The following is a 25,686-nucleotide window of genomic DNA, read 5'->3' as shown; positions in this document are numbered from 1 at the left end:
GCTGACATCGCATTGCCTTTAATAACTGCAACAGGCCACCAGACTCTTCAGCTATGAACAAGGTCCATACTAACTCAAACTAACAGTTATCACCAATACCTTCTTTAAATATTCAGACACCGATGATTTAAAACATAAATGTCAAAATGTCTGATTATTACTAGTAAATAAGATATGATTAGAAGTTTTCTCGTAAGTGTCACTCATTACCTTGCTACTGGTAATGTATTTGCAATTAATCTTAAGAAATTTCTCAGTAAATGCTTCTTCTTCTTCAGATGTGGAAGATACAACTCGTGCTGGTCGAATACCAGTAAGAGCAGACACGGGAGTTGCTTCTTTTGGATGGGCTGCATCAGGATTCTTAAAAGAAAAAGAAAAGGGCACTTTAAAGAAAAACTATGTAAAACAGATTATTAAAGCCAAATGAACCATTTTTCCCAATAAATTCTCATCTTCCTATCCACATTTTGGAGGTCATCCCAAAACAGTCTTACATAAAAATGTTTCCATTCTCCACCTGGCTGCTAAGGTAGAACATCAACCTGATCAGCTTTGGGATCCACAAAAGGTGTGTGTGGATGGGCTGTGGAGGGTGGGTCGAGGTCTGTCTTCTTGCCTACCCTTCCTCTCCAGCACCCTTCCCCTGCTCTGAGTTGACAGATCACATAGACATACACACATGTAATCACATCTAGAATCATCTGGAAAGCATTAAAATGAACATCACCTGTATCCTTACACTCATGCTCCAACACCCAGATGCTCAGGTACTCATGAATTAAACCACTAATTCTGGTAAGAAAATATAACATCCATGAAGTGTGTGGAGGAAAGAAAAGATGAAGACCTTGTCTATGGTAACTAGGTATTCAGCAAAACACATTCACTGGAAGTCTGAAACTTGAAACTACGAAGAATTTATCGACACTATTTTACAAAGGGTAGCTTAGCTTTCCCAGTACCATGAGCCATTCTCACAGTGCAATCTATGGCCTTCTTCTCAATGTGGTTGAATGGTTAAAATAAAATATAGACTTATAAAGCCAAACAATTACATATATTGAACCACAACTATCAAGGCATTTTAAAAAGCAAATTGGAAATACAATGATATGTATTCTTCTCTATTAATACTTAAATAACAAGATCTACTGGTGACTGACAACTATGGTATCTATAACTCTAAAGTGATCTGAAAACATTAATGAGATTTACTGAGGTCAAAGTCACAGGTATTCCTGGTATTGATTTATTTGCTGTTATATTTCTTTACTTTAAAAAATGTTAGATGGCACTTAAAATTTATATATGCAAGCTCACAGACCCTTTACATATTACACAGGAATGTTCTCCGTGAAAGTTCTATATTCTGTACCTTGAAGGAAGGCAAACAGATGCCTTTAGACCTGTTGTAAGTATCTCCACAGAGCATTCTGTACCTTATGAACAAACGCACACTGCTCTATACAGAGTTTTCACAGTAGTAAGGTTCTGGGCTTTATAACTTCTACTTAGTAGCTCTAATTTTTTAGCTTTTGGAAATAATAAATAACACTGACCTTCTAGATTGTTGGTGGTAATGTAAACTAGTCACCACTATGGAAATCAGTATGGAGAGGCCTCGAAAACATAATACTAGGAATTCTACTTAACCCAGCTATTCCCCTTCTAGGTATCTTCCCGAAAGAGTTAAAGACATCATATTACAGTGATACATGACTTGCACACTTAAGTTTACAGCAGCACAACTCATCATCGCTAAACCTTGGAAGTAACCTATATCCATCAACAGATGAAAGGATAAAGAAAATGTGGTATTTACACACAGTGGAGCACTGCTCTGCCATAAACATAAACTGGAGTCATTTGCAGGAAAATGGATGCACCTTGAGACCATAACGTCAAGTGAAACAAATCAGACAATTAAGCTTAAATATCACATGGTTTCTCTTATACAAGAGGCCCAAAGTATAAACAGCAAAATGAATGAGAGAAAATAGGGGTAGAGAAATCTTTCTCAAAGGGGAAAGGGATCAAGAAATGGAAGGAGCAGGAGGAAGGAGAGGGGCAGAACAAAGGTATGAGAGGTGTTACATACACGCACCAACTCCCCGTGGGGAGTGTAAGCACTATGTAGGCAAATATGGACTAGTGAAAAATAAGTAAAACTAAGTAAGATTGCTTTTCCTTCGATCCCATAGACTCTGAGGTAAGTGAAGACAGATACCAAACTTTCACATGACTTTTTCTTTCCTAATCAATGACTCTACCACCTTCAAACCCTCTTTAGATCTCCTTCCATGCATCCCTTCACAACCCCTAGCATGGGACAGACACTCATAGATGCTGGTTGAGGGAAGGACATCCCTCGATATACTGCAAATCAGCTACGTTTAGTATACAACCATTCAACATTTTTAATAACCTCAATTTTAATGGTCACATACCAATGCCCAATTTTATCTGTTAAAAATTCTTCATTTTTTCATATTCTGATGCAAGTGAGTCACTTTAAGCTCATTCTGTTGTCTTTGATACTTAACATACCTAACACCCTTTACCATGTATATAAAGTAATTCAGCACAGCTGACCAAACAGGTGATACTGATAGCCTCAATGGATGGTTACTGAAAACCTGCTATATGTAAGTCTGTTACAGGGACCATTTAATTTTTAATGCACTCAGATGAAGTATATATAATGACCTAGTTTTTAAGGAAACTTATGCTTAGTCAAATTCTGTAACTTGCCAAATGAGTAAGAGGAAACTGAGCTACAAAAGGACTCCTGAGTTTATCTGCAATACCCTAAATCGCCCCTCACAGATCTACCAAATGAGGGGTAAATGTGCCAAGAAAAACCACAACTCCCCATGCAGAGGTATTGCAAAGGTCCTGCGAGTGGGCAAAGAGCTATCAACACATTTTCCTGCTCAATCACTGTACTCCCAAATCCAACCCACAGCCCTGTTATCTACTATGCACCTGTGCTATTACACATGTATGCATATACATACATACATAATCTATATGTAAGGATACAAGTACATTGTCAGTGCTTTCCTTAAAGGAAGATAGCTCACTGAATAGCATGGTCTCTAAGGTCCTCTCCATCTTGATTTTTCAAGGTAACCCTAAAGTTAGCTTATTAGCAAATACACAAAATACAGCACAAAAGATATGATTTCTTTCAAAAAGAGATCAAATTTTTGCAATGAATTATCAGACTTTTTTGTAACTTACATAAAAGTTCTTTATTCAAAATATCAGTATCTGTAGGTAGCTGATTTTAATTGATATTTAGCAATTCACACTCTGAATGCAGTGGTTTTGAAACTCATCTGAGGACATTCTAATATTTCTCAGCATCATTGTTTTAGCCACCAGAAAAGGAAAGATTTTTAAAAATAAAAAGTGTAAATACCTATCCAGCCTCAGTACTTCCCTGCATACTTCAATGCGAAAAAACTAAGGATTGCTCAGACAGTGGTTTTAAAATGTTGAAGTGGAATCATCCTTTTTGTGCAATTTGACTGTACGTTATGCAGTATTACTATCAATCACTACAACACACTATAACTTCAAACACTTCACGTCACTTCTTGCTGAGGTTTTACTGTGTTTTACCCCCTCGTGGTTGAAATTTACAGAAATGTTTGCATGTAACACGTAGTTAAAACATAGGCTATAAAAGCCACACAGGTACAGAAATACCAACATCTGCAGTTATTTCATATACCATGTATGTGCAATACAATCTAAAAGAAAATGTTTATTTGTAAAGCAATGTATACTATTTCTTCAATCCAATAAATAATGAATACCACTTATCTCATAATTTTAAACAATTTAGGGGTGGTTGAGACAGGGTCTTGCTATGTAGTTCAGGATGACCTTGAACTCACTATGTAACCCAGCCTGCCCTCAAACTTGTGGCGATTCACCTGCCTCGGCCTCCCCAGTGGGGGGGTTACAGGACAGGAAGGAATCCCATTAGTGTTATACTTGGGACCCTGGGTCTGGCTCTGAGCATCCTAGAAACTAGGTTGAAAGCAGAACAGGATCAATATTTAATTCTGATCATAAAATCTCATTCAGAAACTGAAAGATAATTGTCATCTTACAACTTAATCTGCTGTTACAAATATAAGAAATCTTTCTATATTAAAAAATTGGTTTCCTAAAATCTTAATAAATGTAAAATCTCTCTATATAGTTCAATTTTATCAAATATGAACCATAAAATTTTCTTCTGAGAATTATAAGGGTGTCTTGGTTACTTTTCTTTCGTTGCTGGGACAAAATACCCAACGCCCAAAATGAAGGAAGGAAAGGTTTATTTAGCTCACAGTTTGTGGAGGTTTCAGTCCATACTTGGCCGGCTCCAGGGCAGAGTGGCACATGGCAGAGAGCAAGCGTTCATGGTGACAGAACACAGCAAAAGCAGTAAGAGCAAAGGGGAGGAATAGTAGAAAACAGCCTCTTTCTCTCCCTGACATATGCAAATTACCGCCCTAGGGCGGATGTAACACTCACACCCCATAATCCCGGCACTAGATCATGGATCAATCATAAATTCTAAAAGCCTGCCCCATGACTGCATGAGGCTTTGAGGGGACATCCAGACACAAACCATAACAAAGGGATATGCTTATAGTCTATTAAACAGTACATATTAAAACTCGTAATTCCCTAGTAAATTGTTAAATTTAAAATCTGTTTTAAAAAAAAACTAAACTGTATAGAATGTACTATATTTGACATAATTTGTTATCTTCTGTATGGAATTTACACTTATATAACTATTATAACATATAAGCCCACATAAGTAGAATAGTGAGTTAAATTGTACATACTCACATATTAAGATATGTTTAAAATCCTTAAAGTTAAAACTCATTTACATTTTATACGAAACATAAAATATATGTCATATATATAAATTTTTTATGGAGTGGGTACTAGTGGTTTTAAGTTGAAAAATACAGAGACAAAGAATAAGAAAGGGAAGAGGTTTGTGACTTAAGGATGGCCTATGGGAGTGATTCCTAAAGTATACACAATATTTAAGCTTTTCAAACCACTCTGACATTTTTACCCAGTTTTTATAATTTCTTCCACATCTGGTATTACTTGTAATTGATGTCTGTTCTCAGGTGCACAGGTAATACAACTTCAAGGTAAGATTTAAAAAGGGGTTTGTTTTACACAATCACAAATATTCACAAGCTCCCCAACCTCTCTGAGAAACGAGTCACACTCTTCCACGTAACTTCTCATCTATAAGTGAAGAATATTTACTAAAAACTTTCTGAAAATTACACTTAAGTGTAGTTAAAAATTTTCTGGGCCAGGGATAAAGCTCAGCGGCGTAAGTGCTTGCCTGGCAAGCCTCAGGTCATGAGTTCAATTCCCAGTACCAAAAAAAAACTTCACAATTTTTTTTTTTTTTTCTTAAAAATAACGGATCAAATTCTATACTACAAATTTGATTCTGTACTACCAGCTCTGTGATTATTTGAAATGTAACTAGCGTCCATGTTATGGGCTGACTATGTCTCCCAAATGACACCCTGAAGTCCCAACTCCCAGCCGCCCAGGGCGGGGCTCTCTCTGGAGAGAGGCTTTGGCTGGTCAGTCAGTTAGGGGAGACGGCAGGGCAGTGGGGTGAGCCCTCGATTCTCCGTAACAGGGGAGGAGCACTGTGTGAAGACACGGCCAGGGGAAGACAGCCCTGTGAGGCACAGGGTGGGAGCTGGCGCGATGCGCTGCACGCCAAGGAGCGCCGAGGGTCGCTGGTGAGGCTGGGCAAGGGTGGCTGCCGCCCCGAAGACCTGGAGGAGCAAGTGCCGTGCATGCGGCCTGAAACCGGCCTTCCAGCCTCTGGCGCTCTGAGATGAGTTTCTGTTGCAACACAACTGGTCTGTGATCCTTGGCTACAGAAAGGCCAAAAAAAAGAATGCCACCAACTAGTAACTTTCAGGTTATGTAAACAGCAGAACAGCACTACTTAAAAGTCCAGCAATATTACAAACTGCTTTTGTTCAAGGTTTCGTCATTTTAAACAACACTCCTGAGTTATAAGCTAACTTTCATTTTTGCTTTGGTCAAGCAAAACTTCTGTCCGTCCCACCCACACCTGTGTGACTGGAGACGGGGTGTCTTGCTTACGGCACCGCTGTTGCTTGTCAGTCCTCAGCTTCTCGTCACCTAGCCAGGACCAGAGGTGGGAAGAACACGGCGCTGTCTGGACCCAGACTGCCACGGACACACCCGGGTTCTACCACTCCTCGCCGTGACGTGTCAACTAGTCACTTCTCTTTTTATGTCTTGATTTCTTCACTTTATAAATAGGGATGATAACTTACTGTAGACTAATGTTTCAAAGCACTTAGACAAAGTACACAATAACTTTTAAGTAGAAGATAACAACTATAGCAGTATAAGCACCGTCTGTGCTTAAAGAGAAGTATTTAATATGCCTAAACTCCACCATCTTTTTGAAAATATTTTTTTCTCCATTAGAATTTCATGTAGGTCTTTTCTAGAACCTTTTAATAATTTTTCAACACTGTATTTCCTTACTATGATGTGTATTCCAGTCCAGTTGTTATTAATAGAAATTCTACTTTTACTCTCATCTATTAGATTGATTATAAAACAGTGTTTTACATTAAAGAAAATGAATATCTACACATCCCTTCCTTCAGCGGAGTACATTAATAGAAGCATGTATAAAAATGTAAAATTATTTTATTTTTCCACATTACTTGTTTTAAACATTTTTACTGTGAATTTTGAAGTACATTATATTACTAGCTCTAACTGTAAGTGGCATTAGCATAATGAATAGAATAAAGGTGAAAATGAGTAGAAAACGAAAGTAGGTTCTATATTTGTAAAAGGTTGTGAAAGTTAAAGAATCTTAAGATAGTAGTGCAAAGTGGCAGCTATCCCTATATCCACTTACAGTGGTTAATTATTACTTATCTCTTTGGATCCATTATTTATTGAGCAACTGTAGCTTCTGAGTTATCAATTCCAGTATACAGGAGTAATACAGACTGCACCAACTAAAATCCTAGCTCCACTACGACCTTCCTGAGTGACCTGAGAGGTAAATTAGTTAACTTCTCATCTTCAGTTTCCTCCTCTGTAAAACAGAAGTAGCAGTGTCTTGGTCAGTGCACCAGACTGAGTAATTTCAAGAAAGCTGAACATTTATCAAGCTAAGAGTACAAAATGCCAGGGCAAAGCCCAGAGGCCTGGTTAGGATAACACTTCCCAAAGAGGTAAGGAGGGGAACAGGCCTACATGGAGACAGACAGGGGTGATAGGGAGAAGACTGAAGAAAGGGTGCTGGGACAAGAGAGGAGATGGGAGGAGCACGGCCTCTGTGGCGACCTTGGAAGGGGCACACATGCTCCCACCTCGCTCTTTTTCCTCCACACCGACCTTCTGCTAGCACTCCTAAGAGGCCACAGAAGCGTGACAACGTGGGAGTCCAGCGCTATCCTCTGCTGCCCAAGGAAGGCAGCAGTGCAGGGTCAATGGAGGGACATACACAGATGCCCAGGTCACAGGCCACTTCATAAATCCAAGGCCAAAATGGTAACACTCTCAAAACTGCTTAGAATCGTATCTGACACAGTTAAGTTTAGCTATTTTCATCTTTTTTCACTCTTGCCTGGGTTGCACCTCCTACCCGTCTTCACCCATGAGTGAAGAAAAAGGGAAAAAATTGCTTTGCTCTGTGAATTTCCAAAGATTATATTTTTACACAAAAACAAATCATTCACAAACAATCAAACCATATACTCTAACAAAACCAGGAGAAAATATTTTAGGCTCACAGATAAGCCCCTCCCAAGCTGGACATTAGGGAACCTTATTAGTGGGCACCAGAAATATGAAATGACAATTTCTGGGAAGAAGATATAGTAACAATACTAACAGACACTATTTAATATGAATATTAACTATACTTAATAAAACAATATCCTTGTTTCTCAGGATACACGTTAAAGATAAGAAGTAGAGGAGATAAATCTAACCATTATAATACAGAAAATACTAACCCTTGAAATACACAGATAATTACACAGGACTATTTTGGATTCTCATAATGAACATCATTTTTAAAAATACAACTAAAGATTATAAAATCACTGTTCAGAATACTCCATTCTAACTACTGCACACAATCTCTTGGACAAAAGCTGATGGCTATCATCCTGGGGAAAGGGAGTTGAACTCTTTTACCTCTGATCTTTTTCCCTGACCCGTCCCCGGGGGAATTTACTCACAGGAGTCTTCACACTAAAGCACATTTTTGGGCCACCTTTGACAGGAGGTTTGACCAGGCTTTGGTATTTTCTCCAGCTTTATACCCATGGCAAAACTAAAGAGAACAGTTTCACAGGAAATGGCCGTTTTCCTCAATGGAGCTTTTTTTTGCGTTATTATAGTTAAAGTCAAAATGCTATTAACCCACCTCAAAATAACCCCCCTTACTTTCATGCCTGCCAAGAAAGCAAAGGGGCAGGCAGATCTGGTTTAAAGCTGAGGGACGGGGGGGACCCATGGATTCTAGTCTGCAAAGACGTTAGCGTTTACGTTGTGACATAGTTCTGCTTTAGGGTTTGAGATACAAGCTAAATTAACCCAATGCTACTCGGCTCTCTTTTGAAATTGCCCCCTTAAGAATATAAAAAGGTGAACTGAAAAATACAACGTATGTTTAAATTTAAAAAGCTTTATTACAGTTAAAGACACAATGCTAGTAACTCACCTCAAAATACTTCTCCACCCCTCACTTCAAACACACTTATGCCATCATTCCTGCCACTTTCTGAAGCAGTTCTGCAAGTCTCTTTTGTGAGTGTATGAACAAGGTGTGAGAAAAAATACAACTGAATGTTCTGGCCAAGTGCCGTCCTACAGAAAGGCAGACCCCTAAAATCGTCACTGTGTGTCCCGCCTTGCTCATCAGTGCCCTGTGACTTCTGGCTCTTCTTCGAAGTCAGAATGACTATAAAAGAGAAATATTTTTAACTGATTCAGGACATCAAGGCAGCTACACCAGTGCAACTAAGAAAACTCAGAAAAGACTTTCAGAGCTGCTTCTGAAAGTGGCAAGAATGACGGGTAAGTGTGTTTGAACGGAGGGGAGTGCTCTGAGGGGGACTCATGGCACTGTGTCTTTTACTGTAAAACATTTTTTAATTTAAGCCTTATTTTTGATCACAACTCTTCTATCTTTCTAAGTGCCTTGGAAAAATGGTATGGCTATACTGAAAAAGTCCTTGTCCCTGGTCTTTTCTCATCAATAACTAGCATTAAAATCTGATTTCTATTCTTCATCAAAAATGACAACAAATATATACAGACTGAGCATCCCTAAGATGAAAATCTAAAATCTGAAATGCTCCAAAACTCAAACTTTTCTGAGTCCTGCCATGAGGCTACAAGTGGCAAATTCTAAATCCGACCTTACGTGACTGGTTGCAGTCAAACCTCAGGCACACTAAAACCCTGTGTGACATCACCCTCAGGCTCTGTGTGCAAGGTGCGTACGAAATGTGTGTGAGCTTCATGTGTAGAGTTGGGGCTTGTGTTATGGTTTGTGTCTGTGTCCCCCCAAAGCCTTATGCGGTCACGGGGCAGGCTTTTAGGGTTTGACTGCTTGTGGGTGTGAGAGCTACACCTGCCCTGGGGTGGGTAGTTTGCATATGTAAGGGAGAGGAAGAGGCTGCTTGCAGCCATTCCTCCCTTTAGTGTTTGTTGCTTTTGCTGTGTTCTGCCGCCTTGAGCTGTAGCCCTCTGCCATGTGCCATTCTGCCTTGTAACCTGCCAAGTATGGACTGAAACCTCCACAAACTGTAAGCGAAATAAACCTTTCCTTCCTTAATTTTGGGCGTCAGGTATTTTGTCCCAGCAATGAGAGAAAAGTAACCAAGACAGCCCATCACCAGAGTATCTCACTATATACCTGATCACATTTCAAAATCTAAAAAAGTCTAAAAGATGAAACGTTCTGGTCCCAAGCACTGCAGGTAAGGGATTCTTTTCAGGTAAGGGAATTATTTTTACCCTCATTCCTTTGATGTGACTCTCTAAAGTACAATGTTTCCATATTTATACAGATAAGGAATGCAACAGGTAAAACATTTAGGAGAAGACCTCAGCCCTCCATCTGTCTCTCTCATATACACACAACACACAGGAAAAAGTCCCTAGGTGAGGATAAAAAGTTATCAATAATAACATTTAATTAATCCACAAAAGAAGTGGAATCCTAGCACTTAGAAAGTAAGGGTGGAATACCAGAACTCAGAAATGAGTAATTGAGGGTAAATTAATTAATAACTTATATTTTGATACCAGTTTGTCATTTGGTATCTTAAACATTACGAGGCCAAACAGAAGCAGTGAAGAGAAAGGTGTCTCCCAAGCCACGGAAGCCACGCGAGGGGCCCTGAAGGAGCCCAGGCGCTGAGCGCAGGAGCACGGGGCACCAGTACAGAAGGGCTCTTTGTCAACGTGGGACGTCCTGAGGAGTACTGACGTACACAGGAAAGGCAGAGGCACAGTTCCTTTCGGAGAGGACAATCAAGCTGATTAATAAAGTTTGGTTCCTCAAAATTCATTCCTTAGTAATGCTAGATAAATTAATCTGTTCTGTTAATTCTTGAAAGAATGACTAAGATGAGAACTTATTATCTTTAAAAGTCAGGCTATCAAAAATGAACTCACTTAAGAGTTCTAAGTACTAGTATTTTCTATTCACAGAAACAGAGCTACAGAAATAGAAAAAAAATTCAAATTGGACAGGAACTTCTTAAAACGATAATCTCGTGTTTTCTAGACAAAAATGCTCTGTAAGGTCACTCACACACAGTGTTTACAGTATAGAGTTAGCATCTCTGGACCACTGCCACAGAAGGTGTATCAATTTAAACTGTCTTGTTTATTGAAAGAATGTTTCATTGTAAAAACTGAGACAAATTTAACAAAATGAAAAGCTGTGATTAGTCCTAACCGTAGTCAGAGCAGAACAGAAAACACGAACAATGCGGCACATACTGAGCTCCCTCCCCAGCTATCTTCAAGGCACGGTACTCACAGTGGTCTTATCAAACTCAGCCTCGGAGGACGCTGGTGACAGAGGGCTTACGGGGCTCAGAGATGGAGAACTCTCAGCACTGGAGACATATTCAGGGTCGGGAACATACAAAACCTCCAAGAAAATGTCACAGAAAGATTCAGTTAAACTACGATGTTAGTAATCAGATTTCTGTGAGCAAGCACCATTAAAATGCTCTTCAGTAATAAACAGAAAAAATAAAAATTTTCATATTGTAATATTTATTACCATAACAGGCTTAACAGTAAAAACAAAGAATATTCAAAAATCAGTTGAAACACATCTGATAAAGACATACTGTCAAGAGATTGGTGAGAAGCAACAGTTCTCAAATGCTAGAGTCCCTTGTTTTGGAGACAAATTGGCAATAGTTAACAAAATTTAAAATGTGCGTATCTCTCTGATTCAGCCGTTTTATTTCTACGAATTTACCCAAAGAAAGACATGCACATAAATATAAACAGAGAAGTACCACAGTGTTCAATATAGCAATGTTAAAATTAGCAGAAATAGAAACACCCTGAAGCTTACAGCAACTTGTTAAACGAACTATGGTAGAGCAACACAATGCACTGTATATACACAGGAAAAAGTACTGTGCTTAAATGCAACATTTTCAAAGTTAAACTTAGAATAAAGAAACAAACAAAACTCCTCAAAACACAATATCATACTTCTGAAAGTAGATGTGACCTCGTAACTGGACGTTTCTGGAAAAGAAATTACAAGTTTGAAATAGAAGGATAACTTACCTTTAAACTGTTGAAATGTTGAAATCATATACCTGTACATGATACTGTACATGACACAGCTCTGAATAATTTTAAAAACTCTAAAGCAACAGCTTATTTGAAAAGTCAATTTATAATCAGACATAAAGACAGTTAACTTTCATTTATAGGGCCAATATGTTCAAAACACACATAAAATTATTCTTCTCAAATCTTCCACATTATTAACTATATGCAGTAGATACTATCTACTTAATGATTATAAACATCAACATATTTAAACAAAGATAATACCTGTCCAGTCACGACTGATCGGGAGAATAACTTATTTAACTGAACAAGTTCATTGGGTGTTGTATCAAATTTCAGGGCTATGCTATTCAAAGAATCTCTTGATTCGACCTATTTAAAAGAAAGAATGAATTATTTTTATTTGTCAAAACAGAAAAACTAAATTATAAAATGTAATGACCAATACATCTGGAAAGCAATCTTGTATTTCATGAATAAATAATATTTTATGTTTGGAGATAACTGTCAAGAAATATTGTATTTTGTTAACAAATGATGTCGGCCTATGACGCAGAGCATGTTTTATCACAATACATGTGGGTCTCTAATTCAAGCTATTTCAAAATATATAACATAAATAAGTTTTATTTTAAAAGGCATTAAAATAATATAGTATGCTTTTAAATAGTTTGTAGAATATAAACAACTTCGAGAAATATACTAATTTTACTTTAGCAAAGTATACCTGTATATAGGGGGCTGGGGATTTAGCTCAGCGGCAAAGCGCCTGCCTGGCAAGCGCAAGGTCGTGAGTTCGGTTCCCGGTACCGGAGAAAAACCAAAAAAAAAAAACAAAGTATACCTGTATTAAATTCAAAATACTATTTCTAACTATCTTTATGTATATATTCTGCCATTTATGTATGTAAGTCAGAAAAATATTTGAATCAAAATTAAGTTCTGTCCCTGAATCACAAATATAATCTGTTCCTGAATCATTAATATAATCTCACAATCATATTCATAGTAATTTTAGCTAATGGGATTTTGTCAGTTACCCAAAAGAAAAAGCCATTTGATCAATCAATGTATTTCCCGGGGGCCCACCCTCTTTACCAACGTCTTATGATCGCTATGAAGAGAAGAGAGCGAAGATCACTTAGGTGGCTTTAGTGCTCTAGGAATGAACATCCCTCTCCCCGATGGAAAGCAGACAGAGACGGTTCTATAAAAGATGAAGAGGGATCCACAACAGAACCATGAGACAGCAGAAGCCCTGAGTATGGTCAAGTACCCTGTGCTCCAAATGTCTAGGAAAGACCTCACAGTAAAGATTTAAGGTGAGTTTTGAACAAGCGGAAACGATTTGAGAAGAACAGAGAAGGTAATAAAAAGTTTCACAGTAATGATAATACAAGGTGAGGAGGCATACAAATACACAATGTTTGCAATAACATCTCTTCCTCAACCATCCACCCGAAGCATCTTCATGAAGCACAGATTTCAAGGACAGTGAGTAGCTGGAGGTACATCTCTGAAAGGCCAGGGCTGAAGGGTATTTAGAATTATATTGCAGAAGACTCAGAAATCAAGAAAAGTAGACATGTGGGTGGTGAGTAAAAATAAATAAATGAACATATTTTCCTTAATGGTTCTGCAAAACCAAATTTATCCCAAACACTTGAGGTAATAATCTAGTTTTGCTTCCCTCCATCTGTGCAAACTCCCTCATCTACATAATATGCTCATATATCATCTACTTTATTAAGACAACATAAAAAGACCATGTTATTTGGCAGTAATACCTGAAAGTTTTCACAGTACACTATTATTAATCACATATTTTATCCTCACAGTGCCTTTTAAAAGGATGATACAGGTAATTTAAGAATAGAGACAGTTATGCCCGGGATATAGCTCAATGGCACAAGTGCCAGCCTGGCAAGCACAAGGTTCTGAGTTCAATTCCCAGTACCAAAAAAAAAAAAAAAAATCAACTGTTATAAAGCATAGGAATCAGCCAGCTTTAGTGGCACCTTCTGATGATGTATAGGCAACAGGTGCAAGACTAATGGCACAAAAGAATACATGCATAAAAAACAAAACGACACTGCTGGAGCCCATCAGGTTCATGATATAGCATGTGCAGGAGATGAAGGGACCGCTTTCCAACCACGTCCAACAGCAAGCGTCCAGAAATGGAATGGAATTGTGAGTCATGGCAGTTAAGTCAGGGCAGTAAATGTGACAAAGCAACCGGTTCTGACTCTAAAACTTCCAGCCTGCATGAATAACAGATGAAATGGAAATAAGAAAATCCAGCATTGCAGAAGGATGTAGGAATAGGAGGTTTTCTATAATCTGTTAAATATAAGTGACGGTAGGAAATGTAAGACTACGTAGGTACGAACAGAAAAACATTTGGCCGCATTCCACACAGCTGATGAAGTTCTTATGCTGTCGAGTGATGGACTCAACATCAGTAGAAAAGTGAAAAGAAACAAGGAACCACTCACATGTGAAACCAAGAAGAGAAGAGCTGCCAGCAACGCAGACGGAAGACAATCAAAACGACAGCAAGAGCACAGGACAGTGAAGCACAAGGACAGTAAAGTGCAGCACAGTTAGTTTCAAGGACAAAGCAGGGTTCTGAAAAGAGAACAGACACAGGAGGACAGGACACACTTGAAGAATGTTGGTATTTTTTCCTAACATGTATAAATGATTTGATTACGAAGGTTTAAGAAACACGACCACCAATATAAACAAAATGTCTAAACCTAGGCTTATCACAGTGGCACTGCACAACTACAAAGACAAAGAGGAAACTTGAAAAGCAACCCGAGGAAAAAGACTGCCTCGAAATGAACAAAAACAGGGCAAAAGAAGAACGCAAGACAACAGATCGCTATCTTCAAAATGCTGACAGTCACTGTCAGGCTACACATCTATAGCCGGCGAGACTGCCAGAAAGGAGAGCGCAAAGAAGACTTTTGAGACATACTCTGATTTTCCAGTTACAAATCTTCACTGAAGGAATACAACCTCAAGAAGAAAGTAAAATGAGAAAGAATGAAGGATGAATAGGAAGTAAGACCATCTACTGGGCTTGATAATAGGAAAGATAATTTAGTGGAAAGTGACCGGAGTATTAGTTAATAAGGAAGGAAGTAGTATCATGTAGCAGTTGTAAGACCTACTTTTGATTCCCACTTACGGTGATTTCACTCTGTACAATTAGGCAGTATATACACATATATAAATTTGAGGGTATATATTTATACTATATTCATACCTTAAGGTTAGCTGTACTATATACAGGTGTTCTGGAAATATACTTGAGCTAAATCATAAATATTTTAGAAGAAACAAACTTGCAGAGCATATCGTGATATGAAGTTTTAAGGGAAATATATATCGTCCCAAATAAAAGATCATATTATTTAAAGATATTAAATGAATTCTTCATAAATCATGTTATTTTAGAGACTACAGTAAGACTAGTGTATAAAATGGTATCTTACCTAGTTTTAGAAATTTGTTTCTTTCATAATTTGGCATGTGAAATAAAGAATAAAAAATAAAAAACTAAAAGTCCAAATAAAGACCTCTCAGAAAATGTTTTATACACTTTCTACTCAATACTTGTTTTCCAAAGCTCATATATAACATTTGGGAAAAATTTTTCTATAACCCTTCACCCCCTAAAAATAATGTTTCTTAATTTAATTTTAATTTTGCTACAGATAATAGAAGTTTTACTGAAGTACAATGAAAGAATGATAGATTCCTGAATTCAGAACTTTACATACTTTTGCAATCATGATTATGTGTACAAATATAATTGTATATTATACACTAAGCCTATTATCTTGTGCCTCAATAAGTGCTAAGGAATACATCAAATTAAATTATTTAATCCTTTACCACATGAACTTATTTTCTCAACTTTTCAACTTTGTAGACACAAACATAAGCAATTAAGTTTACAATAAGATTTTTTGATGGTAGTAAATGTAATTCTACTTTAAATATCAGACCTTTACAAAATATTTAAAATCTCAAATAATCAATTATATAGTACATGAAAAGAGTATAACTTAAAATTTTGAAAATTTGTTCAGTTTTAAGGATTCATAGAAAATAATCAAAGTTGATACTACAAGGTTTAATGGTAAATTAAAGCTAAATTCATATACAAAATAGTATTTTCTCCTTAATACAGCTATGTTAGAAAAACACAAAATAATAAAATTAGGCTCAGTTGGAGTAACTGTTTTACAGCATGTTAACATTACCTAAATCAACACTATTTACATGAACCCAAATGAGCCACACGCCACACACAGCTTCTCACTTTGGGTCCCCAGTACCCCGAGCTGAGAAGTTTGGCAGCAAGTCATTCCTGGACACAGGAAAAGCTTCCTCCTCAGGGCTAAAGAAGCTGAGCCAACTCATCTTTCCAGCATTCTCTGTCATCAGCATTGGCATCAGCACTGCAGCCAACATAATGAAGGTTACGTTTCTAAAAAAGCAAATATGTTCCTAAAAGCCTAACCTAATAAAAATCATTCTAGCAGAGGAACTTTGACTCACAGGGAAGTATCACTGATATTAACTTTGCTGGAATAAAATTTCTCATTAAGAAAAAAAAAAATCCTAACATGCAAAAAATTCAAAACTTAAGCATTATTAACAATAAAAGTTACCCAAAGGGAGTGCAGATTTTTTAAAAAAGGCAATTAACAATTCTTTCCAGGCCCGGGGAGATATCTCAGTGGCACAGCTCTGCCTGGCAAGTGCAAGGTCCTGAGTTCAATTCCTAGTACCAAAAACCACCCCCAAAAAACAAAAACAAACAAACAAAAAAACCAATTCTTTCCTTATCTGTAGTATAGATAGAGCCGTCAATAAGATAATTATAAATATAAGCTGCTTTTTCAAAAGGAAGGAACTTACAGTGTACTCGATAGTCCCTTTAGGCTTCTGGAAAGACATTCGCCTCCCATCTTTCTTGTCTAAGTTCTTCTTTTGGCCAGTGTCTGAAAAAAAAACGAGGCAAATGCCTATGAATTTCATTTTCCTTTCACAGTAATGTCAAGGACCTTTGAAGAGAACCTGCTGGGCAGATATCTAATCCGTAGTGTGGCTCATTCCTGAGGATTCTGGCTTTGGGGAAAAATAAAACCCACTGTCAAAAAAGGAACTGCAGTTCCTTCCTGTTTGTGTAAGAAACTGACCAATACGACCACATATTAATTAGAAGTTAACTGTCAACAGAAGCTATTAAAAACGAAATTATACCATTTCATTCTACATATTTAATCTGACTATAATAAACCATTTTTGAAGACATTTTTAAATACATATTTGAAGATTTTGTATTATTATTATTATTATTATCATTATTATTATTATTTTGGTACCGTGAATCAAACTCAGGACCTTGTGCTTGCCAGGCAGGGCCAATATATTACTATTATTAACCAAAGTCTGAAAAATGTACTTAGTCCTCATAGGAGAAAACTCTATTTCTATAAGTCATAAAGATAAGAGTATTCTTTGTGTTATATTATCTTCCCAATTTACACACCATGAAGTAAATTAAGGTACTCAGTATACATAAACATATTTATCCCATCTATAATCCTGAGCACTCTGGGAGGCTGAGGCAGGAAGACAGCAAGGTTGTTAGCCTGGGCACTGCTTAGCAAGACCCTGTCTCAAAGCTAAAAATAATAAAAGGTATGAGGATGTAGCTCACTACCCCAAACAAACAAAAAGCAAAAACCTTTTAATTTCAGATTATGTGCACATTATTTTGCATTTGCTTATCAAGACATTTGAATATTTCATTATCAACATTAAGTTACTTGTTTTAAATTTTTAATTTGGATAACCTCATCTATATTTCAAGTAATAATGAACTACATACACTGAATTGATAAAACAACACTCCTATGTAAATATTTTTAAATTATTAAAATGAATTTTTTTTTTGTACTGGGAATGGAACTCAGGACCTTGTACTTGCCAGGCAGGTGCTGTGCCGCTGAGCTACATTCCTAGCCCAAAATGTTTTAAAAATTAAAAATTAAGCTAACAAACAGGAAAATGCTATACTTATCCATGATTAAAAAATAAAGCTATCACAGAAAAATAAGTTCTACTAACGCTCAAATAATCTAGAAAACATATGTTCCATTGTTTTCCTTCCACCCTGAACTGACATTTGTACCATGTTAGAGGCTATTTCTTTGTACCTAATTAGTTTAACTGTGGGATGAATAGTTTTAATGAAGTATTCATAAGCCTGAATCCCAGTTAAAAGTCAGTTAACTCTACAATGCTTAAAAGACTGTCCTAAAAACTCCTGAGCACCCACTCTCTGTGACTAATTATACAGCATCTTCACAAATCCAAAGCATCTGCACAGTTTTTAAAATCATTATCTAGGTTTTCAATCTTTACTGAACTGTCTTGCCAGTTTTACAATTTCCATTCTGTGTCTAAGGAGGGACAGACACAGGAAAAGGATCTAATGTGAATGAATGAGTGTTCTGAAGCAATTACCTCAACTGCACTTGGACTCCCATAACGCTTATGAACGGCCCTCAATCTCTGTACAGAGAAGTACTATGGGAACTAGCGTTCATACACTACAACTCCAAGGTAAAAGTGTGTGTGCATACACGTCACATCTTTGTATCCTAAACATTTAAAGCATTCATAAAAAAGAAAAAAAAAAAGATTTTTTTTTTTAAAGGTGAAAAGACAAAAGATATGGTCAAAAAATTCACAAGAGGTTGTAAAAATGGCCCTTGAACACATTAAAAGATGTTCAACTTCAATCGAAGCAGTACAAATTTAAAATACAGGTATTACTCCTCACTGATCAGAATGGTAAATATTCAAATGTTGAACATACACAGTTTGGCACATTTCTGGTGAGAATAAAAATGCTACAATTCTTATGAGGAAGGTTATTTTTGCTTATCAGAATATCCTGATTTTTTCTCTCCACTGAATATTTAAAAATTGAATATTCCCTCCATTTTATATTTAAAAATTTTTTGTTGTTGTGTTTGGTTCTTGAGACAGGGTCTCACTCTGTAGTTCAGGCTGGCCTTGAACTACTACGTAGCCCAAAGTTCAAGGCGGCCTTTAACTCTATGTAGCCCAGGTTGGCCTCAGATTCGTGGAGATCCTCTTGCCTCTGCCTCTCGAGTGCTAGCATAAGAGGCATGTGCCACCACTCCCAACTGTATTTAAAATTCTTACCTGATGAGAAAATAAAACATTAAACTATTTTAAAGTAAATTTAAAGTAGTAATTTATCTCTCTTACTTCACAAATAGCAGAGAAAGCCAAAAGCACTTTCTATATTTTACAATTTAAACTTCAGAAGCATACAAAAGAATTACAGCTTGCTTTCAACCAATAGCACTTCTCTGCTCCACTGATTCTTGCAGTTACTGTAAGTGTACATTTACTTTGTCCAATACAGGTTGATTTCCCCTTTTCTAAAGTGCTTAGAACCAAAACAGTTCAGATTTTAGATTTTGTTGGATACAGAAATATTTGTATCGAAGCTCAAAATCTTTTGGCTACTGGAACATTTTAGAGTTTGGATTTTTGGATTAGGTACGCTGAACCAATAGTTTTTCAAACCATGTTTCACAGTCTCCCTGAAGTTCACTGAACATTTAATCATTAACAGTTTGCAATTACTTTATCATTTCTAAAAGTTCACCACTGAATGTAGTTCAAGGTAATAAAATAATATAGCAACCCCATCAATTTTAAAATTCTAATCAAACTGACATATTCACTTTAATTTAACATAATAAGTATTTGGCAATAAATTTATGTATTATAAAGTAGTTTAAAAATCTAATTTCCAATATTAACAATTATCTAAAACTGCCAGAATACAATGAAATAAACTGTTTTTTTCTTTACTCTGAGAATACAATCATATCATCACAACTCTGAGATTTGAAAGAAACCACCACTGCTAGCTAGCCATGTCTCTTCTCTAATAACTTATCTTTAGAAACAGGTCAGCAAATAGGAATCGAGACTGGGAGTGCGGAGCACAGTCCTATTCTTCCTTACAAAACTGACAAGTTTAGAAATACTGTACAGACTTATTTGTGGTTTATTTACTAATATTATGCATCTAGTACACGCCAAGAATTGTTCTAAGTACTTCACATCCCTATTTCACTAAATGTACTAACTCCATGAAATAGGCATCATTATGTCCTTATTTTAAAACCAGGGAAGCAGGCACAAAAGAGCAGTGCCAATTACACAGGGAAGAAAAGAGCAGGGATGGCATTCACACTCCACCCACTGACTCTGCTCAAAGCTACTCTGTGAAACTACTCACTACACTATCAGCTTCATGTGATCAGAGGGTAGTAGATGTAGTCACAACTGCATACCAGTGACTCTCAACCAGGGGTAACTTTTGCCTCTCCCCCAGGGGATATTTGGCAATGCCTGGAGACTTTTTTTGACTTTTTGGAGACATGTTATTGGCATCCGGTGAGTAAAGTCAAACCATGGCTACTGCTAAACACTTCCATGTGTACCTCCCTATCCAGGAAGCTAACTTTCTTTTGTCTGCTTATTGTTTAATTTAGTGATGAAGACAAAAACCTCCCACTATAATTAGGGGTTATTTGTTCTCTGTGGGTCTGCTTTCTCTATTTTGACACCATGTTATTAGGTTTTCTTCTTGATGAATTGAATCTTTTCTCAGAATACTGTTTGCCTTAAAAGTCTGCTACTACCTGGGCATGGTAGGGCATCCCTATAATCCCAACATTTGGCAGAGGATGCCATGTGATTGAGGCCAGCCTGGGCTGCACAGTGAGTTCAAGGCCAGCCTGGCCTACATAGCAAGAGCTTATCTCAAAAAGAAGTTCACATGGTCTGATGTTAATACACTGCCTTTCCATGGACTAGCATCTGCTTTTCCACTCTCACCTTTTCTCCACCTGTGTGCTGTTGGTGTGACTCTAAGCAGGTCACATTTGTCTACTTTTCTATTGTCTCCATTGGTCTTTTCTCCTTTCTTGTCTTCTCTGCATTGTGACTGACTCGTTTTTCAGTTCCTTGCCATTAAGGTAGAAGTTACAAACTAACAATTCTAGTGGTCATCCTGCAGGACAGGCTGAATTACTGCCTTATCTAGAACCACTTAAAATTAAGCAGCATTTTAACCACTTCCAGATGACAAAAGGATAATGCCAAGACTGATATGCAATATTTTGTAGTATATTTAAATTACATATATGTATATACGATCATAAGAAATTTAGACAATCAACATTCATTTAGTTTTGTACTCATATTTATCATTTTTATTGTACTGGGCAATTTCAGGCAACAGAATTCAGGATAATAGAAATTTTAACACTGTAATGATAAATTCTCAGTTTTTAGTTTCTACTTCACCTGGTAGAAAATCAATGCCATTCTTCAAGGGACATCATTCAAGGGAACAAGATTATTTATTCTCACTGACTTTAAGATGAGGTTTTCCACTTGAGGCTCAGATGAATGTCTGAATCTACTTACTACAGACCTTCTGCTTGAGTTTTTAGCTGCTATCACTTTCATGCACCTGCCCCATTTTTTTTTCTCTCTTTTTCTCCAGGGAATCAAATATATCCACATTAGAATTTCTCATTGCACTGTGTACTGAACCCTCTCTTCTACTATTCACTCTTCTGAGACTTCATTAATTTTGGCTATTTTCTTTCCACTTACTTTTAGTGCCTTAATTCTTTCTGTGCTGTCTAATTTGCTGTTAAATCTAACCAGCACGGTTCTAATTGGAGGGATTACACTTTTCAGTTCTAGAATAGTTCCTTTTTCTTTTTTTATACTTTGTATCTCTCTAAAATATTCTAATTAGCTGAAAATGCTCAACATAGCCATTTAAAATCTGCAAACTACAGTATCTACAGTGCCTATGGGTCTGATTCTATTCTGTTGTTTCTGAAATCTTGTCTCGCCATGTATCTAATTATACTGTGTGCTGATCTTCTTAATGAAGATACTGAAATTATGATTTGAACCCGAACTATCATTCTAGAAGAGGGCACCCCGGGGGCTGGGGATTTAGCTCAGCGGCAAAAGCGCCTGCCTGGCAAGTGCAAGGTCATGAGTTCGGTTCCCGGTACCGGAGAAAAAAAAAAAAAAAAAAAAAAAAAAAAAGAGGGCACCCCGGCTACCCAGTTTTCCATGAGCACGTGTGTGTGTGTGTGTGTGTGTGTGTGTGTCTTTTGCTGGAAATCAAGCCAGCACCCTGAACATGCTATGCATATACTCTACCTCTGACCTATGCCTTCAGCCCTTGCTTTGGTTTATCTTACCCAGAACTTTCAAGTACAAAGTAAGAGTTTTCCAGGACTACTTCTCACCGTGGTGGGCCTTATGCTCTGTCTCTACACCCATAACTTGTAAAGAGCACATTTAATCTCTCAGTTTCTGTTTCTGGAATCTGCTTCTCTCAGGGAAAAACAAAACAAAACAAAAAAACTCCAAGTGGAAGCCTCACTCCTTACATTTCTCACTTCCCTTAGGCCCTCCTCTAATCATACCAGTCATACCAGTTAGCTTTGTTTGTTCTGCAGCAGTAGAGACTAAACCCAGGGCCTCCATCCAGATCTACAGCCTCAGACCTTTTCTATTCTTTCTTTTTAAGTTTTATTTTCAGACGGGGTCTCTTAAGTGGCTAAATTGCCTAGATGGGGCTCAAACTTGTGGTCTTGCCTGCCTCAGCCTTCCAAAGATCTGGGATTACAGGTACTGACCACCATGCCTGGCTACCAGTTAGCTTTCTGATACCCTCCAGCATTTTGTTCTCAGCTGGGTAGTTCAAATTATCTAGCCTGCTATTATCAAGCTCAGAAGTCCTGAAAAACTTTTAAGCAAGGAATCATCAAGGCAGTATCAGACCTTTAAAAAGAACATTTGGGTAACAGAAAGACAAACTAGAAAAGATAGCAAGCCTGGACACCAACATGAAAATAGTATGAAATCTAGCTTTAATGTACTAAAAGTCTCTTAGTATGACAGAGTATTGTAATTTCAGTAGTAACTGCTGATAAAAAGTTTAATGACTTAAAAATATGAAATTGGGAGTCAGTATTTTCAAACACAATAATATAGATTTGAAAAATTCAAATATTTTAAAAGTACCTTCTTCTAAACAGAAAAGATATGTTGGTCATAACTTCTCTGATTAACTGTTTCTCTACAGTGAGGTACTAAAGGAAAAATTTTCAACCTTTCATTCACTATTGATTCCTTATCTATAATCCAAACAAAGACAAAATAAAGCCCTTCAACAATCTGTATCAAAAGTCTATGGAAGCTTGACTACCCTACGTTCTCCCAAGTCTATGCTTGGTATTAAAAGTCTGCATTCAAAGTACAAAGAACTGCTGAGCGCCGGGTTAGCACCTAGATATAGAAGCTGCCATCTGAGCGAAACGGTTTCCTTCACCACTTCCATTGCTGCTATGGGCCACTACCACCTTCCTCCCAAGGGGTGAAGGAGGACTAGGTCGGGACCTCAAGCGGACCCCTGCTTCCAGGACTTCTCACAACCCAAGGTTAGAGGAGTTGTGCGGAAGGACAGGGAGGGCAGGGTTAATGACAGGGATCGGCCCAGGACTCACTCCAAACTCAGCCCTGAAGGGAACGGAGCAGAAGACTGCACTGAATGTGAGACTGAAATTTTAAAATAAACATAATGAGTTTTGAATAATCCTGCTTTAGTTGCTTAAGGTAAATGAAACAAAAATACAAACAGGGCAGAACTCTGCTTTTAAAGGATCCTATCACCAACTAAGAAAATAGAATTAACAGGAGTTTGATAAAAACTTCCTATTACAGTGAGTTGAAAGTAGTTAAATCTATAGATCTATATTTATTTAGTACCATATGCTCTAGTACAGTGAACACTTTTAAAGGTGATACAATGTGGGTTATGGTCCCACCAAAAAAATAAGTACTACTTAAAAGTCCAAAAACACTGTTTTAACCCAATCACGGTGTAAGCAGAAGTAAACACTACACCACGTTCCACTTGGAACTGTTAGCAGGAGGCCTAGCTCTCAGTGCTTCCCAGTCTTCATGGAGGCTTTCCTAAGGGCACCACATCCTCGGAGCCAGCGAACCCAAGGACCCCACCCTCTGGGGAGAGCAGCGCAGCCACCAGAAGCTGCCAAGGAAGCACGATGCTAACACTCCAGGAGGTGGTGTGTTTGTAGAAAGGATAAGATGGGAAGCACCTGGTCAAATTTTATCTGGCCTGTCCTTCATCTGCCACTAGTAAAACTGCCTGATCAGCATCACTGTTGAACATGAAACCACCAGGGGCAAGATCCTGACCCACGAAAGCGGGTAAGAGACAGAAAGTGTCCCCTAGAGACATCGCCACAGTACTTGGGATTTAAGAAAGGGTAACAGCAGGAAACTTGACAGCAACTTTATTTTAAAAAAAACTAAACGAATGCAAAAGGAGTACTGCACAAAGGACAGAAAAAAATGTTTCAAAAAGCCTGACAGAAACTCCTTCTGAAGACATAAATGCAAGGAGCAACCCCCACAGCCAAACCCACCTAGAGGCAAATGCCAAGAACAGGGTTCTAAAAAGTTGAGTAGAATCATTTACTTTTTACATATATATCACTTCTCAAAAGTGAGGAAAATTTGTTGGGGTCATGTCCATAATCCCAGCTACTCGGGAGGCTGAGGCAGGAGGATCCAGTTTAAAGTCAGCCTGGGTAATTTAGCAAACCCTTTTCTCAAAATATAAAATAAAATAAAAAGGGTCGGGAACGTAGCAAGCCCAAAGTTCAATCCCCGGAATTGAAAAATGAAAGAAAGAAAGAAAGGAAAGAAAGGAAAGAAAGGAAAGAAAGGAAAGAAAGGAAAGAAAGGAAAGAAAGGAAAGAAAGGAAAGAAAGGAAAGAAAGGAAAGAAAGGAAGAAAGGAAGAAAGGAAGAAAGAAAGAAAGAAAGAAAGAAAGAAAGAAAGAAAGAAAGAAAGAAAGAAAGAAAAAGAAAAACAGAGGGAAGCCATACTTACTCTGACTACTGAAGAGGGTGATCAAATAATTGCTAGGGCACTTACTTCTCCAACCAGTTTCAGAGCTGTGTATTATAACATCCTGGACACACGGTATGCTCACCACTGAATGCTATTTTTCAGCTGGGCTAGTTTTGCGGCACGGGAGCAAGCTCAGAAAGTCAGAACCTGAGACCCCACGCAACCCAAGCTGGTTTGTAGGCAGCCTAAAGCAGGCCTAGAGACAGGCGAGCAGTCCTAGTGATCTTCCGGAAGGCAAAGCCAGGGTGCAGCGTCCCGACCGTGTCCCGTTCTGTGACGCCACAAGGCCTCTGGGAGCAGACAGAACTTGGGGGTACTGTCAGCACTGCGAAGAACGCGGTGAGCTCCCGGCAGGTCCAGGGGAGCAGGGTCTGCCCCAGTGCACCGCTGGGAGTGCTGGCAGTCCGCACACAGCGCCGGGCGAGCCACCCACCGCCCGCGCCCCTCCTAGTCGTCCCCTCCCGACTCGGCCTCCCCCCACCCGTGTCACTCGCCGCTGTCCTCCGCGCAGCTGAGAACACCTGAGAGGTGGCCGAAACCTCAGCGCTGCCCGGGCGCCGGCCCTCCGCCGGCTGACGGCGCAGGAGCAGCAGCCCCCAAGGATCGCACTGCAGGGGCCGAGTGGGAGCCGGCTCCCGCACAGGGCCACCGTCTACA

At 38.2% G+C, this 25,686-nt stretch overlaps 1 protein-coding gene across 7 annotated transcripts in view; it reads right to left on the bottom strand.

Moving 5' to 3' along the window:
- Oxr1 (oxidation resistance 1) overlaps positions 1-25,686 on the bottom strand; it is a 269,080-nt gene that overhangs the window by 52,178 nt on the left and 191,216 nt on the right. For 4 of the 7 annotated variants that reach the window (XM_005381956.2, XM_013512774.1, XM_005381961.2 and 1 more), the window contains 4 exons: positions 16,852-16,934; positions 12,175-12,282; positions 11,129-11,242; positions 211-363 (listed from right to left, as the gene is read on the bottom strand). In XM_005381956.2, the coding sequence (XP_005382013.1) occupies positions 211-363; positions 11,129-11,242; positions 12,175-12,282; positions 16,852-16,934 (458 nt within the window). Of the gene's footprint in view, positions 1-210; positions 365-6,993; positions 7,119-11,128; positions 11,243-12,174; positions 12,283-16,851; positions 16,935-25,008 lie in introns of those variants that run through there. The other 3 variants (XM_005381959.2, XM_005381960.2, XM_005381962.2) reach the window with 3 other exon arrangements.

The sequence above is a fragment of the Chinchilla lanigera genome, unplaced genomic scaffold (genome assembly GCF_000276665.1).
Source record: "Chinchilla lanigera isolate Chin_1 unplaced genomic scaffold, ChiLan1.0 scaffold00016, whole genome shotgun sequence".
Classification (NCBI taxonomy): domain Eukaryota; kingdom Metazoa; phylum Chordata; class Mammalia; order Rodentia; family Chinchillidae; genus Chinchilla; species Chinchilla lanigera.
This window is presented reverse-complemented; position numbering and strand designations above follow the sequence as displayed.